An 18,476-nucleotide genomic window follows, 5' to 3' on the forward strand; every position below is an offset into this window, starting at 1 on the left:
GTGTTGCTCAGGCTGGCTCTATGACAGGAGCATGTGGTGGTGTCCTGGCGTTGTCCCTTGATTACCGCCAATTTGTGCTTGTGGAATAACAGAGAAACCTACTCACATTTCAGGATCCAGCGGTCAAAGCGACTCGCCCTCCTGGCACAGGCCTCAGTGGTAGATATTTATCAAGTCGATGAACCTCTGCCTCTGAGTCCTGTTCCCCATCCTGCCGAACCCCCAGCATTCAGAGGTGATCTCACAGGTACAGATAGAAGCTGCACCCAGCCAAATGCTCCAGTGGCCGGAGAAACGTTGTGGATGGAGCAGCTTTTAAAATTGGATTAGATGCGAGCCCAGGGCCCTGTGGACCAGGACAGGGCAACCTCCCTTGGGACTGAGAGAGAGATAACCTCCCCGCACCAACTTGTCCCAGCACCTGTCTTGTTTCCATGGACCACTGGTATTTGCTGAATTAAAAGACGAATGAAGGGACTATAAAATGCCATCAAGTCAGCTGACATGAGTTGTTCCCACGTGGGAGGAGAGAACTGGCTCTGGCAAGTTGTCCTCTGACCCTGACCTCTAAAACATAAGGCAAGCATGCTCCCTCCCGCCCCTTTGCGTCCTCTGCACCTCTTCACCTGCAAATACAAGATAAGTACCAGATTTTTATTTTTAAGGTGTATGAATAAATCCTCTCAGGGCTCAAGGATCAGCTAGACTTGCGAAAGGATCCCCAGACTTTGAGATCCTCATGCCCTGTGTGTGGTTTGCTGTAGGTACTTTTGCAGTCTGGGTTGGTTCTCGCCGCCGACACACGGGGGCGAGAGTATGCCTTTGCAGTCTCTACAAAGTAGTGAATGGAAAGAAACCTGGAAAGGGCAGGCTTGGGAGCACATGTGGGGTGAGGTGGAGGGGATGGAATCGGTGTTAGGGTGGGAGTGGTGGAGGAGAGAGGGAGACGGAGAGGGTGTCGGTCAGGGCCCTGAGGTTGGAGAATTACTGTGATTTTTTGAGGCCACCATTCTGGAGATGGGTGGGGAAGCTGGACGATCGGGAGTTCAAGATCGTTCTCATACACAGTCTGAGGCTCTGCCTCAAAAACAGAAAATTAAACACGCACAGAAGTGAGAATGGAGATCTTTATGCACCAAAAATGGGTGTACCATCCCAGGGAGAGTTCTATCAGATTTCCAGAAAAAGGAGTTCTGGAGGGGGGACATCAGTGCGTGCATGCGTGCGTGCGTGCGTGCGTGTGTGCGTGCGTGTGTGTGTGTGTGTGTGTGCGTGTGTGTGTGTGTGTGTGTGTGTGTGTGTTGAGACAGGATCTTGATATGTTAACTCACTAGGTCTTGAACGCTCCATGCTCCCCCGCCCCTTAACTTCTAGAGTGACAGATATTCAGGACATGTACCTGAGGACGTCTCCTCCCCACCCCAATAGAAAATAACACAGCCTTTTTTTGAAAAAAAAAAAAATTGTTTTAAGATTTGTTTGTTTTATGTGTATGAGTGTTTTGCCTGAATGTACGTGTGTGCACTGAAATTGTGCCTGCCGCCCACAGAGGTCGGAAGACGGAGTTGATCCACTGGAACTGCATTTACAGACGTTTGTGAGCCACTGTGTGGGTGCGGGGAGTTGAACCAGGGTCCTTGTAAGAGCAGTCAGTGCCATCTCCCCAGTCCAGAGACTTGTTTTCAGTCGTTGTCCAAGTTTCATGAAGGTGTTACCAACAACTGAGGGAAAATTTACATCCCTAGCCTCTTGAACTGTTCCAGTACCAAAGAAGAGAGCAGAACAAAGATGGCTGGTGAGAAGGCTCTGGGGGGGGGAGAGGGGGGGGAGGTGCTTGCTTGCTGCTGAAGCCTGTCAAACTGAGTTTCGTCATCATCAGGATCGATGGTAGGAAGAGAGAACCTCTGACCTTCACTCACTGGCGTGCGCACGAGTGTGCACGCGCGCACACACACACACGTTCATAAATGTACAAATAAATAAATAATAAATTTAAAATGTTGTTTTAAAATTATACCAGCATATAAAGTAAACCAGTAGCTTTTCTTCACAGATAACTAGCCCTCACCCCCCCACCCCCCATTACATTGCCCTAGAGTCTCAAGACCCAGGCCTCAAGATGGCAGGCAGAAAGTTAACCATGTGCTAGCTTGCTGTGGCTCTTTCCCTTTCAGAGGAAGGAACAAGCAAATGGAGGATTGTTTTGTTTTGTTTTGTTTTGAACCCGGTAAAAATGAAAGGAGAGCTCCAGCTCACAGGTGGCATCCGACCTCCACCGGTACACAAGCTCTCTCCGTTCCCCTCTCTTCCTGCAGAATAATAGTAATTTGAAAGGCGGGCATGATGGAGCGATGGCTCGGCAGTTAGAGCATTTGCAGCTCTTCCAAGAGGACCCAAGTTCGCTTCCCAGCACCCACGTCAGCAGCTCACAACCGCCTGGAACTCCAGCTCCAGGGAAGCCAGGCCTTTTATGCTATCTTTGGACAACCACGAACACGTGCGTGCACACATACACATGTGCATACACACACACTCAAGTAAAAATAAATTTTTAAAAAACTGAGCCAAATGTTATTTGTACACACTTCTGAACCCAGTACTCAGGAGGCAGGGGCAGGGGCAGGGGGTGGGGCGGGGGCGGGGGCAGGGGATTTCCTTGAGCTCAAGACCATCCTTGTCTACATAACAAGTTTCAGGGCAGCCTACACAAATTAGTGAGAGCCTGTGCATTGGCTCATTTTGTGTGTCAACTTGACACAAACTAGAGTCATCAGAGAAGGAGCCTCAGTTGAGGAAATGCCTCCATGAAATCCAGCTGTAAGGCATTTTCTTAATTAGTAATCAATGGGGGAGGGCCCAGCCCATGGTGGATTTGGTAGTCCGGGGTTCTATAAGAAAACACACTGAGCAAGTCATGAGGAGCGAGCCAGTCAGCAGCACCCTTCCATGGCTTCTGCATCAGCTCCTGCCTCCAGGTTCCTGCCCTGTTTGAGTTCCTGTCCCAACCTCCTTTGGTGATGAACAGCAATGTGGAAGTGTGAGCTGAATGAACCCTTTCCTCCCCAACTTGCTTTTTGGTCATGATGTTTCACTGCAGCAATAGAAACCCTGACTAGGGGCTGGAGGGATGGCTCAGCAGTTAAGAGCACTGACTGCTCTTCCAGAGGTCCTGAGTTCAATTTTCAGCAACCAGATGGTGGTTCACAGGCATCTGTAATGGGTGTAATCTGATGCCCTCTTCTGGGGTGTCTGAAGACAGCAACATTGTATTCACATATATAAAATACATAAATCTTAAAAGAAAAGAAACCCTGACTAATAGCTGGGCAGTGGTGGTGCATCCCTTTAATCCCAGAACTTAGGAGACAGAGGCAGGCAGATTTCTGAGTTAGAGGCCAGCCTGGTCTACAGAGTGAGTTCCAGGACAGCCAGGGCTATACAGAGAAACCCTGTCTCAAAACTTGCCCCCCACCAAATAAAAGAAAAAAGAGACCCTGACTAAGGGGCTGGAGAAAATGGCTCAGCAGTTAGTTAAGAGTACTGACTGCTCTTCCTAGAGGTTCTGAGTTCAATTCCCAGCAACCATATGGTGGTTCACAGCCATCTGTAATGGGATCCAATGCCATCTTCTGGTGTGTCTGAAGTATACATAAAATAAATAAATAAATCTTAAAAAAAAAAAAAAACAAAACAGCTCTGACTAAAAACACCCTGTTTAAAGCAATTGAAAATAAAATAAAACTGTAAGAAGCTGGCCTCGCTAGCACAGCAGAGCTCACTGACCGGCACTCGTCACTGGCTCGCTGCTGTCCCAGCCCTGCCAGGACTTTGACACCACAGTGGGATTACGATGAAGGAATGAACTAAATACCCAAGGAAAGCATGTACCTGTCCAAGAGGCTGGCCAAGATGCATAGCCATGGTACTAACAGCTCCTGTTAACCGCGAGAAAGTTGTTTTCATAGCAGCCGGTGGCGCAAGGGTGTTGGCAAATTCCTAATGTTTCATGAAGGTAGATTCCTACCTCAGGTCATCTGGAGGCCGTCGTTGGAAGCCACCTGTGATCTCCTGGCCTGGGCTTTACTGGCTGAGGTGTCACAGAATCCAGTGGTCCAGAACAGCGGCTGCTGGGCCCCATCAGACCCTGGTGGGACATCTTGGCCCAGGGTTCCATACAACAGGAGCACTAGGCATCTTGGGAGGAGGCTCTAGCACCAACCGGGTTGTAAAGAGGTTTTTGACTTTGTATGGACATAGCAGGACAATGTCTTAGTATGTAGACCTGGCTGGCCTGGCTGGTCACTACGTAGACCAGGCTAGCCTTGAACTCAGAGATCCCTGAATGCTCTTGCCTCTTGAATGCTGAGGCTGAAGGTGTTGATCACTTTTGTTCTCTTCTTGAGACAGGGTCTTGCTATGTAACCCAGGCTGGCAGCCAACTTGTGATTTCCCTGCCTCTACCTCCCAAGTGTTAAGATTACGAGTATTAGCTACTGCACCCAGTGGGAAGAAGTTTATGTATTTATTATTACTCTATTGTGCTGCTGGGGGTTATACTTGGGTCCCCTATATGCTAGGCAAATGCTCTACCACTGAGCCACGCCCCCATCCCCTCACTGGGGGATTCTAGGCAGGGGCTCTACCACTGAGCCACGCCCCCAGCCCCTCACTGGGGGATTCTAGGCAGGGGCTCTACCACTGAGCCACATTCCCAGCCCCACTGGGGGATTCTAGGCAGGGCTCTACCACTGAGCCACGCCCCCAGCCCCTCATTGGGGGATTCTAGGCAGGGGCTCTACCACTGAGCCACGCCCCCAGCCCCTCCCTGGGGGATTCTAGGCAAGTGCTCTACCACTGAGCCATGCCCCCATCCCCTCACTGGGGGATTCTAGGCAGGGGCTCTACCACTGAGCCACGCCCCCAGCCCCTCACTGGGGGATTCTAGGCAGGGCTCTACCACTGAGCCACGCCCCCAGTCCCTCCCTGGGGGATTCTAGGCAGGGGCTCTACCACTGAGCCACGCCCCCAGCCCCTCCCTGGGGGATTCTAGGCAGGGGCTCTACCACTGAGCCACGCCCCCAGCCCCTCCCTGGGGGATTCTAGGCAGGGGCTCTACCACTGAGCCACGCCCCCAGCCCCTCCCTGGGGGATTCTAGGCAGGGGCTCTACCACTGAGCCACGCCCCCAGCCCCTCCCTGGGGGATTCTAGGCAGGGGCTCTACCACTGAGCCACGCCCCCAGCCCCTCACTGGGGGATTCTAGGCAGGGGCTCTACCACTGAGCCACGCCCCCAGCCCCTCACTGGGGGATTCTAAGCAGGGGCTCTGCCACTGAGCAACACCCCAGCCTCTCATTGGGGGATTCTAGGCAGGTGCTTTACTACTGAGCTATGTCCCTGGTCCCAAGAATGGTTTATTAAATGCTCCCCGGGGACTCTATATAAGGAAATGCCATGACACGCATTGGCCCATAACTTCATGGCTCATCAGTCAAAAACAAATTCTTTGTGGAAAAAAAAAAAAACCATCCAGGACCAGGGGTGACTGCACTGTGATTCATCAGTCAGCAGAGCAGAGCTGTTAGAACACGGACTGGGAACAGACCTCAGACGACTCCCTCCCTCTCGCATCTGCTGGTAAAAGCCCTCACTGCTGAGTTTGCGGACACAGATTCAGTCCCCAGAACCCACGTGGGGAACAGAGAACCATCTCCTAAAAGTTGTCCTCTGACCTTCACACACATGCTAGGGCATGTCCACAGCCCCCTTCCTCCAGCACACACATGATAAACTAGTGCAATAAAGCCTGTCTTAGGGTCTGGAGAGATGGCTCAGTGGTTAAGAGCACTGTCTGCTGTTCCAGAGGACCTGAGTTCAACTCCCAGCAACCACATGGTGGCTCACAACCATCTGTAACTCCAGTTTCAGGGGATCTGATGCCTTCTTCTGACCTCCCTAGGCAATAGGCATGCAGCTGGTGCACATATAATATACATTCAGGTAAAACACCCATTCTCATATAATAAAATAATAATTTAAAACTATTTTTGCAGACAGACGTCTATATTTTTACTACACTTTGGCATCAGAGAGGTTAAAAGAACAGTTACTTCAAATTTTAGGTCAGCCTGGGCTTTAGAATAAAATCCTGTTTTAAAAGAAGAAAGAGAAAAAGAAAGAAAGAAAGAAAGAAAGAAAGAAAGAAAGAAAGAAAGAAAGAAAAAGAGACACACGAATATGTGCTGTGGAGGGTTTGGAGGTCAGAGGTCAGAGGTCAGAGGTCAGACAAGGATAGTTTAAAAAAAACCAGAGCTACGGAACCCCATCCTTGACCCTGTACCTCCCGTCCATCTCTCCTTGCTTGTCCCAGCCTCGACAGAGAACCCACACCCAGCTCTCTGTCCTCATTTGCTATGTTAGTCCCATCAGGAAGCTCTGCCCATCTCTCCCTGCCTCAGTTTCCCCTCTGTGAGGTGAACATTCAACCCAGAAGATGTCCAGCGCCCTTTGGTGTCTCACACTACAGTCTTGGCCTCCCGAGGCACTCACGCCACTCCTCCTGAGTGACACAGGCCAGAGGACCCAGGAGAAAGAAAAGAATGTGTTTCCCTGACGACCATTCTTCTGCCTGGCTTCCCTCCAGTGAGGGGCTGAGAGGAATGTCTCATTAAGCACACTGGCCTCTCCCTTTCCCTCTCCTGTCCTCTCTCCCTATGCTCAATGAAAATAATCCAAGTTCCTCAGCATGTTTCACAGAGCCACTGGGCTTGGCTTGGCCACCTCAGCCCCTGTGACTGGAACCCTGTCTGTGTCTCCATCTCTCACCCATGGGGCCAGGACAGCACTCACCCTTGGGAGTGGCGGGGAGGGGACTGGTCCTCTAGACATCTCTGACACCTTTTCCTGAGGCGCCCTCCACTAGACATGGCTGGAACTAGCTTAGAAAGTCCGGTGCTAGGGAGACGCACCATGAGAGAGACAACATGAACGTCAGGGGGAACCCAAGGAGACACATGACCTAGCATTGCAGGTGGGGCACAAAGAGGCTTCCTGGAGGTGTGGCACCACCACCACGGGAGCAGGGGATTTCAGGGAGGGTTGAAGGAGGAGAGGTGGGGGTTGGGTGTCATTACTGATTCTGTGAGGTGATCAACCAGCTGGGTGGAAGGGTGTGAAAGCACAGGTCAAGAAAGTAAGGTAGGGGGGTCTGGAGAGATAGGTCAACTGGTAAGAGCACCCTCTGCTCTGGCAGAGGATCTGAGTTCGATTCCCCAAACCCACATGTGGTGGCTCACAACTATAACTCCAGCTCTATGGTGATCTGTCGCCTCTGGCCTCCAAGGGCTCCTGTACATAGACATCCACAGTCCCCAACACAGAGACACAGACACAGAGTAAAAAGTAAACAAAAATCTTGGGGGGGAAAAAGTAGGTAGGAAAGATAGTGTGGGACAAGGCATGGACCAGCCTAAAGCTACCCCAAGTATTTGGGCAATGTGAAATCTTCCATGTGCCGTGGGACTGCTTAGGTTAAAAAGATCTAATAAAAGGGTTAATAAGAAGCAGGAAGGCAAACTGGGCTTGAAGGCTCATGCTTGCAATCTCAGCACTTGGGAGGCTGAGGCAAGAGTCTGAGGCTAGCCTGGGCTACAGTAGAAGAGTCCAAATATTGTTGTCATGTTGTTGTTTGTTTTAGTCTATCACCTTTTGAGGTGATGGAATGGCTCAACTGAGAGACCCTGGCTAGAATCTGCAAGTGAGGGGCTGGGGGCGTGGCTCAGTGGTAGAGCACCTGTCTGTTTTGCATAAGACCCCAGGGTTCAATCCTTAGCTTTGCAAAAAGAACAAAGTAAATGAAGCGTTTGATGAGAAGCAGGAAGACAGAGGCTAAGAAGATGGGTCGTATTGCTCCTTGGGAATCAGTATTTCCCAGAGTACACCCCACCTGGATGTTCCTAGGGTGCTTCTGGGTGACCAGTCAGACGTAGGCTCCACCCTCTGTCCTCTGACAGCAGCACCTCAGTTTCGAGCCACTGAAGTTTCAGTACAGAGGCCCCACGACTTCAAAGAAACTTTGAATCACACAGACTGTTACTGGTTTGAAAATGAAATGTCGCCCACTCAGTCTGGTGAGAGGTTGTGGAATTTGTAGGAGGTGGGACTTCACCAGAGGAAACAGCTTCCTGGGGGCGCGCTTTGAAAGGGTATATATAACCTGGCCCTACTTCCAGCCCTCTATAGCTCAGTAGCCCAGGCTGATTTTGAACTAGAGTCAATTCTCCTGCCTTAGACTCCTGTGATTATAGGTGTAGATATAAGATGACATAACAGGGCCCCGTTTTAGTGTTCTTGGTGGTATTGGTTTGGATTGGTTTTGATTTTTTCAAGTTTTAAGACAGGGTTTCTCTGTGTAGGCTATCCTGCAACTTGCTCTGTAGACCAGGCCTCAGACTCAGAGATGCACCTATCTCTGTCTCCCAAGTGCTGGGATTAAAAGCATGTGCCACCATCACCTTAATTAAAAAAAAAAAAAAAAGAGTTATTTTTTGTTGATATGAATGTCCTGACTGCATGTATCTGTGTGTCACATCATGCCTGGCGCCTTCAGAGTCAGAAGAGAGATTGGATCCCCTGGAATTACACACAGTTGTGAACCAGCACCTGGGTGCTAGGAATTGAACCTGGATCCTCTGCAAGAGCAACAAGTGCTCCTTAACTGCTGAGCCGTCTCTCTAGCCACTCTTTGTATTTTGGAGGTAAAAATCTCACCCTAAACTGGAATTTCCTGTGCAGTCCAACATGACTTCAACCTGGGAGAAATGAGATTTCAGGTCTATGCCATCATGCCTGGTTTTTTGTTTGTTTATTTTCTTGTTGTGGTTTTATAGCTTTTGATTGTATTTGGCATGCTGGAGATGGAACCCAAAGTCACTCTTCCATACCCCTCACTGGGGGATTCTAGGCAGGGGCTCTACCACTGAGCCACACCCCCAGCCCCTCACTGGGGGATTCTAGGCAGGGGCTCTACCACTGAGCCACGCCCCCAGCCCCTCCCTGGGGGATTCTAGGCAGGAGCTCTACCACTGAGCCACGCCCCCAGCCCTTCACTGGGGGAGTCTAGGCAGGAGCTCTACCACTGAGCCACGCCCCCAGCCCCTCACTGGGGGATTCTAGGCAGGGGCTCTACCACTGAGCCACGCCCCCAGCCCCTCACTGGGGGATTCTAGGCAGGGGTTCTACCACTGAGCCACACCCCCAGCCCCTCACTGGGGGATTCTAGGCAGGGGCTCTACCACTGAGCCACGCCCCCAGCCCCTCACTGGGGGATTCTAGGCAGGTGCTCTACCACTGAGCCACGCCCCCAGCCCCTCACTGGGGGATTCTAGGCAGGGGCTCTACCACTGAACCACGCCCCCAGCCCCTCGCTGGGGGATTCTAGGCAGGTGTTTCACTGCTCAGCCTAATGAGAAAGTACTTTCTAGTTTTTGGTGGTGGATGCAGGAAGCTCTCTCGGGACTTCAGAGGTGGCAGGCTGCTCATCATGAGAGACACACAGTACAACTGGTAGCATTTGAACCATCTTGTAGTAGAAACACCCAAGACCTGGGTGAGGTCAAAGAACTTTAGAGCGTTTCCCACTTGACAAGGGCTTGGAGTAAGGGACACCAAGTACTGTTATTATTTCTCTCTGGCCCAAAGCCCTTAGCTCTCTCTTTGGAAGATGTTAGGCAAGCGTGGTCAACCCTTGGGGGCACACAGTTTCGCTGTATCTCCCTAAGACTATGGGTGTGACCGTTGCCAAGGAGCTGCGTCTTTATTTGGTGATCCAGAGTTGGGTGAGTCTTTGGGTGTATAACTATTTAACTTGTATGAGGAGGTAGCAAGCCCCACCTACCTTATGAGTCACCCCCCAAAATACACAGTAAGAAAGGTCAAAAGGGGTAGACTTTTCCCCGGGGCTCGGTATGGGCACTACTTGGCCCCTTTGGGGATCCGGGACCCACTCTCCTTACGCTGGTTCTCACTGGTGCTTGGCACTTTTGGAACCCAAAAGGAATGGTGCCCTGTTATTCCAGTCACCCACCTGGTGCTGTAAAATAAAATGGCAGTCCCAGGCTAGAGCCAAACGCGGTGAGAAGAGAAGTTTCCACATCACCAGTCATTCAACAAATTCATTTGCCAGATCTTAGACGATACTGGCGGAAACCTGGGCAGCTAAACAAGTCTGGCATTTGCCCTCTGTTTAGTGGAGAGAGTCAGCTACTATGTTGTAGCCTAACCTTTTGATTTGACTTGCTAGCAGAGGCAGAGTTCTCCTGTAATCAGGAGAACTAGCAATCAGGAAAGACCACCAAGAGTTCAGGGTCATCCGTGCTTATATGCTGAGTCTGAGACCAGCTTAGAGATTCTATCTGAAGACACAGAGGAAAGAGAAGGGGGGGGGCAGACAGACAGACAGACAGAAACAGACAGAAAGAGAGACAGAGGAAAGAGAGAGACAGACAGACACAGAGAGACAGAGGAAAGAGAGAGACAGACAGAGAGAGACAGACAGACAGACACAGAGAGACAGAGGAAAGAAAGAGACAGACAGAGACAGACAGACAGACAGACAGAAAGAGAGAGACAGAGAGACAGAGAGAGAGAGAGAGAGAGAGAGAGAGAGAGAGAGAGAGAGAGAGAGAGAGAGAAAGAAAATGTCAGTCCCAGGGCCAGCATTTGCTGGAACAAGGTTTTGCCCTTCAGCCTGGGTGACATTGCAGGGGCACCTCCCTTCTGTGTGCCTTGTCTAGAAGGTGAAGGGACTCCCTCCCTCACAAGGGGACTGTGAGGTGCTCTAGTGGCCAAGACCCAGGACAGGCAAGGCAGGATCTTTATGGGACAGTCCACACCCAGAGCAGCCTGCTCTATACCTGGCCCCTCCCAGCCCAGGCCCTCATGGAGTGGGGTGCAGGCGTCCTGGCTTGTCTCCCTCATTGCTCTGGTTTGTTTGGTTTTTTGTTTTTTGTTTTTTTTCTGGACCCATCCCTTGTGATGCTGAATCCCCCAGAGCCTATAGCCTCAGACCCTGAACCTGTCCAACCAGTTTGATGGGAGGAGGGGGCACCCTAAAGTAGCAGCCCCAGGCAGCCCAGCCCAGGCAGAGTAGCTGGGGCTGCACAGTAGACAGACCTGAAGAAAGGACAGCAGTTGGAGCTCAGGCCAGCCATGGGACTCCACAGGAAACAGTCCGTGCTGCTGCTGCCCCTGTTGTTGCTGGTGACTTGTGTCCAGCCTGGGACAGGTCTGGGTGAGTGAGGCTGGGGTGGGGGGGTGCCCCCATATACTCAGCCCCCTGTAGGATGGAATACTTCCTTTGAAGCTTGGGTGCCTCCTGATCCCCTCCCTTGGTTGTGGGCTGGGTTCCTGGATGCTTCAGGCGGTCAGCCCTCCTCACATGGTGACAGACAGGTGTCTGTCCCTCAGTCCCTAAGCTGAAGAGCAAGAAGACTGTCCTCTCCTCTTTGGGTTCTCACACCTACATTTTTACCAATGGCTCCTAAATAACCACTCCTCTCCTTACCGCCATTCCTCTTCCCTCAAATGAAGACAATATTAACTACCTACTGTATGTAGGATACCTTAGTCTTCTGAGGTAGTTTATTTATTTGTGTGTGTGTGTGTGTGTGTGTGTGTGTGTGAATACATGTTGTGATGTCCCTGTGGAGCTTCTGAGAGCCAGTTAATAGAACCTGGACACAGAGCTCGGGTCATCAGGTTTGGCCGCAAGCGGCTTTTCCCAATGAGCCATCTCGCTGGCTCAGACAACAAAGAGTTTAAAAGGTGCTTTTCAACCTTCCCCATGCTTCAGCCCTTCTGTACAGTTCTTCATGTCGCGATGATCCCAACCGTAAAATTATTTTTGATGCTACTTCATAAGTGTAGTTTTGCTACTGCCTTGAGTCACAATGTAAATATTTTTGGAGGTGGCTGTTCCGAAGAGTTTGCGATTCACAGGTTGAGAACCTGGTTTAGAGGCAGGAGAAATCTAGCCTGCACCCCTACTCCAGGCCAGATGCTTTGGAAAGGATCTAGTCTGGACTTTTGGACATGATTAATTCTACAGGAATTTTTGTTTTTCAGACAGGGTCTTTATACATAGCCCTGGCTGTTCTGGAAATCACTACGTAGACCAGGCTGGCCTCAGTCTCACAGAGATCCATCTGTCTCTGCCTCCTGAGCGCTGAGATCAAATGCATGACACCACATCTGATCTAGAAATTAAGTTTAAAGATTTATTTATTCATATATTTTATGTATAAGAGTGCCCTGCCTTCATGTACTACTGCATGCTAAAGAGGGCATTACAGATGGTCACGATCCACCATGTGGTTGCTGGGAATTGAACTCAGGATCTCTGGAAGAGCAGCCAGTGCTCTTAACCTCTGAGCCATCTTTTTAGCCCAAAATTAAATTTAAAAGTGTTTATACCGCTGTGTCACTGTCCAGTGCATTGTGAAGCCCAGAGGACCACCAGGAGCACCTCCGGTGTCAGTGTCCAGGGACCTGCCTGTGTCCACCATAGCTGGGACGGCACATGTATGTTAGCATTCTTAGCTGTGTATGTGGATGCCGGGGATTCGAACTCAGGTCCTCAAGCTTGCAGGTAACCCCTTTACCACTGAGCCATCTCGGCTCAGCCCTGAATTGATATGAAGCTTGCAGAAAAGCCCATGCCATCTTTCCAATTGCCCCAGTGTTAGGGGCTTGGAGTTGGAGGTATGCTGAGGCTCTGGTCCTGGGCGGAGAGCTGCTCTGGGAGGACTGTGGGGAGGGCAGAGCCACAGTGCCTCCTTGAGGTCCTTATGGCATATGAAACTGTGTAGCTCTGAGAAGGAGTCACAGGGAGGAGGGCTGACGTGATCATGTGACCACGGTGAAGATGGAAGATGGTGGGAAGTGGCAAAGAACTAAGACAGGAACAAATAATGTCTTTGAATGGACCAGCCTCTGGCCCCACTAGACGGTCTGTGTCCTCTCTCTCTGTCTCTCTCTGTCTCTGTCTCTCTCTGTCTCTCTGTCTCTGCACACATGTGCATATGAGGGGACAGATGTGTGACTATATAGGGTGTGTATAGGTCAGCCAGATGACCATGGGGGTTGGTACTCACCTTCTGTCTTCTCTTTGAGACAGTGTTTCTTTGGCCAGTCTCCCAATCAGCTTGAGGGTTCTCTTGTCCCTGTCTTCCATCTCACTCTCTCTGGGATTACAGGTGCCCTACGGCATCCCACACTGTGGCTGGCTTTTGACACGGGTTCTGGGCTAACCTCATGTCTTCATGTTTGGGAGGTAAGCATTCTGCTGTGTATGTCCAGCTCTGGTTCGTTCCTGTCAGACAAACAAGTGTGGACCACATGGCTTGAGCAGGAGTGACACCCAGAGCCTCTGGGCAAGCCCAGACTAGGGTTCTGGATGCCCCAAATCTGAGCCTCCTGAGCCTCCCTCTGTCCACCTGCTGCTCCTTGCCCATCACCCAGTGATATACTGCCACTCCTCCCTGGTGGGCTAGCAAGACAGGGTCTAGCAACTCCACACCCACCAAGGGCATCTCACCTAAACATTTCTTAATTTTGGATCTGGTAAAATGGCTCAGCTGCTAATGACGCTTATCAGGTCGGGTGATCAGAGTTTGAACCCCAGGATGCACATGGTGGGGAAGCAACCCAAAAGTTGTCCTTAGACTTGTGGCATACATAGGTATGTACACATACACACACACACAGACACACACGCACGCACGCACGCACACACACACACACACAGACACAGAGACAGATAGACAGACACAGACATACACAGACAAACAGACAGACGGACGGACGGACGGACGGACAGACAGACAGGCAGGCAGGCAGACAGACAGAGAGGTAAGGGAGAAAAATAAATTAAGTAAGTAATTAAATGTGGTAGACATTTAATTAATCCCCCATTGATCCATTGTTCTGGGGCTTTGGAGACAAACTCCTCCTCTTTGGTTGAAGCTGCACTCAGCCTACCTGTGCCCTCTTTTCTCACCCTCCCCAGAGAGCATTAAATATGTCCCCCAGCTCCCCAGTGCCACCCTGGAGGGGAAACTCACACAATCTACCTTCACGCTGGAGCAGCCCCTGGGCCAATTCGAGAATGTCAACCTCTCTGACCCAGACCCCATCTGGCTGGTGGTGGCTCACAGCAACAGTAAGTGCGGTTGTTCTCTCACTGTGAAGTGGGCAGGCAGGGCTGGGGTCTAAGAGGTCTAGCAGGCAGGGGGCGTTGGGAGGGAGGTACTTAGGATGGATCACGTGGTTCTGTCCACGTGCCAGCTGACCCTCAGTGCCACCCCCAGCCGCCCAGAGCTTTACTGCCCCACGGAAGGTAGAGGACGCGCACGCCCCTGCCAACTTTGACCGCAATGGCTACTACCTCACGCTGAGGGCCAGCCGGGTACACTACAAGGGTGGCCATCCTGACAGCGGGCTCCGAGTCCTCCGTGTTGGGAATGACAACAACTGTTCCTTGGAGTCCCAGGGCTGTAACTCTCCTTTGCCGGGGGCAGGCCCCTACAGGTAAGCAACAAAGCTGGAGGGGGGCGGTGGTCACCCTGCCTGGCACGAACAAGAGACCCGGGGCAGCTACCGGGTGGTTCATTGAGGTCACGTGGAGTGGCTGGGTTCCCTGGTCTTTTCCCTCCCTCCCTCTTTCCCTCCTTCCCTCCCTCCCTCTGTCCCTTCCTTCCTTATTTATGTTTGTGGTGCTAGGGATGGAACCTGGGCCCTGGAAAGTCTAGACGTACTCTAGCACACCCCAGCCTCTCACGGGGGGGGGGGGGGCTTGTGGGCAGGTCCTTACATAGTTTTTTTCCCCACATTTATTTGCATTATTTTAGGTGTATGGGTATTTTGCCTACATGTATGTCTGTGTACCACACGTGTGCCTGATGCCCATCACAGGAGGTGGGGAGCCTCCATGTGGATGCTAGGAATCGAACTTAGATCTTTTGCAACAATTCCAAGTGCTCTTAAACATGGAGCCATCTTTCTTTCTGAGAGAGTGAGAGAGAGAGAGAGAGAGAGAGAGAGAGAGAGAGAGAAAGATTTATTTTATTTTTAACTATGCTTGTGTGTCTGTGCGTGGCTTTGTTCACATGGATTAGGGTTCTCCTAGAATCCACACATGTCTGGTCCCCAGGAACCAAAGTTGAGCTACCTGACATGTGTCTAGTATGTCCTGTTAACCGATGAACATCTCTCCAGCCCCCTGACATCTTTTTAAAGTAATAATCCCCCAGCTCAATGCCCAAATACCATGAGAGATCCTGACCATGCATTCATAGGTGGAGACCAGCCTTGGTCCCTGTGTTCCCTCACTAGATGTTTGTATTGAGTGATCTAACACACACACACACACACACACAGAGGCTCAATGAAAGTGAGTCACACAGCTGGAATAGGTCACAGAGGACAGGCTCCCAGGCACCAAAGTCTGAGGGTTTCTGGACCATGGGGCGCCCCCATCACCAGTGCTGGTCTCCTGCTCAGAGTGAAGTTCCTGGCGATGAATGCCAAGGGACCCGTGGCTGAGACGATGTGGTCCAAGGAGATCTACCTGCAGCAAGGTAGGAGGACATAAGAGGTCAAAAACTAGTGTGGGGGTGGGGGGCACCAAGGGACCTGGGGACATCACGGGGCTGGGGAAAGTAGGTCTTCCCCTATCAGGAAGCACAGCACCACCCTGCTCTAGTCTGTCCCTCCATGATTCGCACATGTCCCCAGCTTGAGCGCAGGATGGTTGATCTGGAAGCTGCCCAAAGGCCCCCCTTTTGGGTTAAATAACTTCTTTCCTGCTTGCCTGCGCAGCCCAGACATTCCGAGGAGCTCCAGGGTCCCAGAGCGAGGGGACTGTGGTCATCATTGCCTTCTTGTCAATCCTACTGGCCATCCTGCTTGCGGTCTTCCTCGTGCTGGTCATATCCGCTTGGTGAGTGGACTGGGCTGGTGCTTGCTGCCTTGGTCGCTTCTTGCTGCCATTTGGTCAAGTCCCTGAAGCCTGGGCGGGGTTGACTTAATCCCTTCTCCCTTGTCTCCACCAAAGGCCTGGTTTCCCAGTGGTCGCCGCTTGCCCCCTCGCGGCCATAACTGGAATTGCAAGCAGGTAGCCAGAAATCACTCCCAACAGCGAGGCTCAACAGGTAGAGAGGTGAACTGAGTTCAGGCGGAGCCCACTAAAAGCTTTTGCTTTCACATCTCAGGCAGAGCTGAAGTACCAGGGGCTGGCACAAAGCTTCCCAGAAGAAAAGACACCCCACGCCTGTAGGGATCTGAAGAGCCATCTCTGTGAAGGGGAGGCAGGCATGTGGGGATGTATTGGAGACTTTTGGAGGAGGAGGCAGTGTGTCTGCAGGCAAGAGCAGGGCGCCGCTGGGCGGTGGTGGAGCGCGCCTTTAATCCCAGCACTCAGGAGGCAGAGGCAGGCGGATTTCTGAGTTTGAGGCCAGCCTGGTCTACCGAGTGAGTTCCAGGACAGCCAAGGCTATACAGAGAAACCCTGTCTCGAAAAACAAAAAAAAAAAAAAAAAAAAAAAAAGAATATCTTCATTCATTTCAGTACTGTCACTTACAAAGGGACAGGGAAAGCCAGACACGATGTTATAGACCCTTAGTCCCAGCACTTGAGAGGCAGAGTCAGGAGGATGCCTATGAGGTTCAAGGCCAGCCTGGTCTACAAAGCAAGTTCTAAGCCAGCCAAGGCTACTCAGTGAGACCTTGTCTCACAAAAACCAAACAGAAACTTTCACAAAAGGACAGAAGAGAAAGCTGATTTGTAAAGCTTTGATTTGTTGTGTGTTACACTTAATTTATGCATGCACACACCACATGTATGCACACACCACAGCATGCACACACCACAGCATGTATGCATACACCACAGCATGTATGCATACACCTCAGCATGCACACACCACAGCATGCACACACCTCAGCATGCACACACCACAGCATGCACACACCTCAGCATGCATACACCACAGCATGTATGCATACACCTCAGCATGCACACACCTCAGCATGTATGCACACACCACAGCATGTATGCACACACCACAGCATGTATGCATACACCACAGCATGTATGCACACACCACAGCATGTATGCATACACCACAGCATACACACACCACAGCATGTGTGCATACACCTCAGCATGTATGCACACACCACAGCATGTATGCACACACCTCAGCATGCACACACCACAGCATGCATACACCACAGCATGTATGCACACACCTCAGCATGTTTGCATACACCTCAGCATGCACACACCACAGCATGCATACACCTCAGCATGCACACACCTCAGCATGCATACACCACAGCATGCATACACCTCAGCATGCATACACCACAGCATGCATACACCTCAGCATGCATACACCTCAGCATGCACACACCACAGCATGCACATAACACAGCATGTATACACCTCGGCACACTTGTGGAAGTCATATGACAACTTATTGGAGTTGGTTCTTTCCTTTGACTATGTGGGACCCAGGGATCAAACTCAAGTCGTCAGGTTGGCAGCAAGCACCTTCACTCACTGAGCCATCTCACTGGCCCACTGCTCCTTGACACACATGTCCCCCCAACTAATAATAATAGTAACAACAATAACAACAGCAATAGTGATAGCAGTAACAACACTAATAACTTTAAAGGATCTTATCTAACCTCTGCTGTGGTTTTCAAGAGCTTCAAACGATTGCACGGGGGATATCGAAACTGAGATGGAAAGAGAGCTAGGTTATTCCTCTAAACTCCCCACATCAGGTCAGTGATGGGGTCAGGAACCACAGAAAAGCAGACAGAGTTAGGGTCCTTCACTGACCCGCCTCTACCCCTTTCTCTCCCCGAACCTTCTGAAGCTGCTCGAGCACTTCCGCGTCCAGCCTAGAGGAGCAAGTGCGCATGCGACGATATCACACGCACCACGTGGGCAGCCTCCCGGCCGAGAGGAGCTCCTGAGAGTTTTCAAGGGCTTTCTCCAGGGGCCAAGTGCTGAGCCTGAGCTGGGGCCCGCCTGGAAGCTTCTGGAACCCTAGGGAAATGTTTTCAGTTCACAGCTTGGGCTAGGCAGTCTTTATCAGAAATAAATGTCTCGGGTCCTTTGTACTTTAACTCGCATATACCTGGGTTCGTCTCCCTCACCTTCAACATTCGTGCGTGTCTGCGTGTGCGTGTGTTTTATGTATATGAATACTCTGCAGCTGTCTTCAGACACACCAGAAGAGGGCATCAGACCCCATCACAGATGGTTGTGAGCCACCATGTGGTTGCTGGGAATTGAACTCAAGACCTCTGGAAGAGCAGCCAGTGCTCTTAACCTCTGAACCATCTCTCCAGCCCTTGTTTTTTTCTTTTAATTTAGTTTTTATACATGTAAGTGTTGTGTTTGCGT

At 51.0% G+C, this 18,476-nt stretch overlaps 1 protein-coding gene and 1 long non-coding RNA gene across 3 annotated transcripts; one reads left to right on the forward strand and one right to left on the reverse strand.

Annotated features, from left to right (window-relative positions):
• The first annotated feature begins 10,976 nt into the window (after positions 1-10,976).
• LOC143437918 (uroplakin-3b-like protein 1) lies at positions 10,977-18,196 on the forward strand. 2 transcript variants are annotated; one of them, XM_076923214.1, is made up of 6 exons: positions 10,977-11,288; positions 14,064-14,216; positions 14,365-14,584; positions 15,557-15,633; positions 15,875-15,995; positions 17,944-18,196. In XM_076923214.1, exons 1-6 carry the CDS (start codon positions 11,207-11,209, stop codon positions 18,041-18,043), a joined length of 753 nt encoding a protein of 250 aa, XP_076779329.1. In that variant the 5' UTR covers positions 10,977-11,206; the 3' UTR covers positions 18,044-18,196. The 2 variants fall into 2 exon arrangements, with proteins under 2 accessions (XP_076779329.1, XP_076779330.1); XM_076923215.1 differs by lacking the exon at positions 10,977-11,288 and adding an exon at positions 12,901-13,328.
• LOC143437919 (uncharacterized) lies at positions 12,252-14,088 on the reverse strand. Its single transcript, XR_013107097.1, has 2 exons — positions 13,593-14,088; positions 12,252-13,367 (listed from the first exon to the last, which is right to left on the reverse strand). It is a non-coding gene; the product is annotated as an uncharacterized LOC143437919 (long non-coding RNA).
• Positions 18,197-18,476: the final 280 nt, after the last annotated feature.

Source organism: Arvicanthis niloticus, chromosome 24, assembly GCF_011762505.2.
Source record: "Arvicanthis niloticus isolate mArvNil1 chromosome 24, mArvNil1.pat.X, whole genome shotgun sequence".
In the NCBI taxonomy this organism is placed as follows: domain Eukaryota; kingdom Metazoa; phylum Chordata; class Mammalia; order Rodentia; family Muridae; genus Arvicanthis; species Arvicanthis niloticus.

Coding starts and splice junctions, on each gene's coding strand:
- LOC143437918 (XM_076923214.1), top strand. CDS start 11,207: ATGGGACTCCACAGGAAACAGTCCGTGCTGCTGCTGCCCCTGTTGTTG. Junction 11,289..14,063: donor CCAGCCTGGGACAGGTCTGG/GTGAGTGAGGCT, acceptor CACCCTCCCCAG/AGAGCATTAAATATGTCCCC. Junction 15,634..15,874: donor GGAGATCTACCTGCAGCAAG/GTAGGAGGACAT, acceptor TTGCCTGCGCAG/CCCAGACATTCCGAGGAGCT.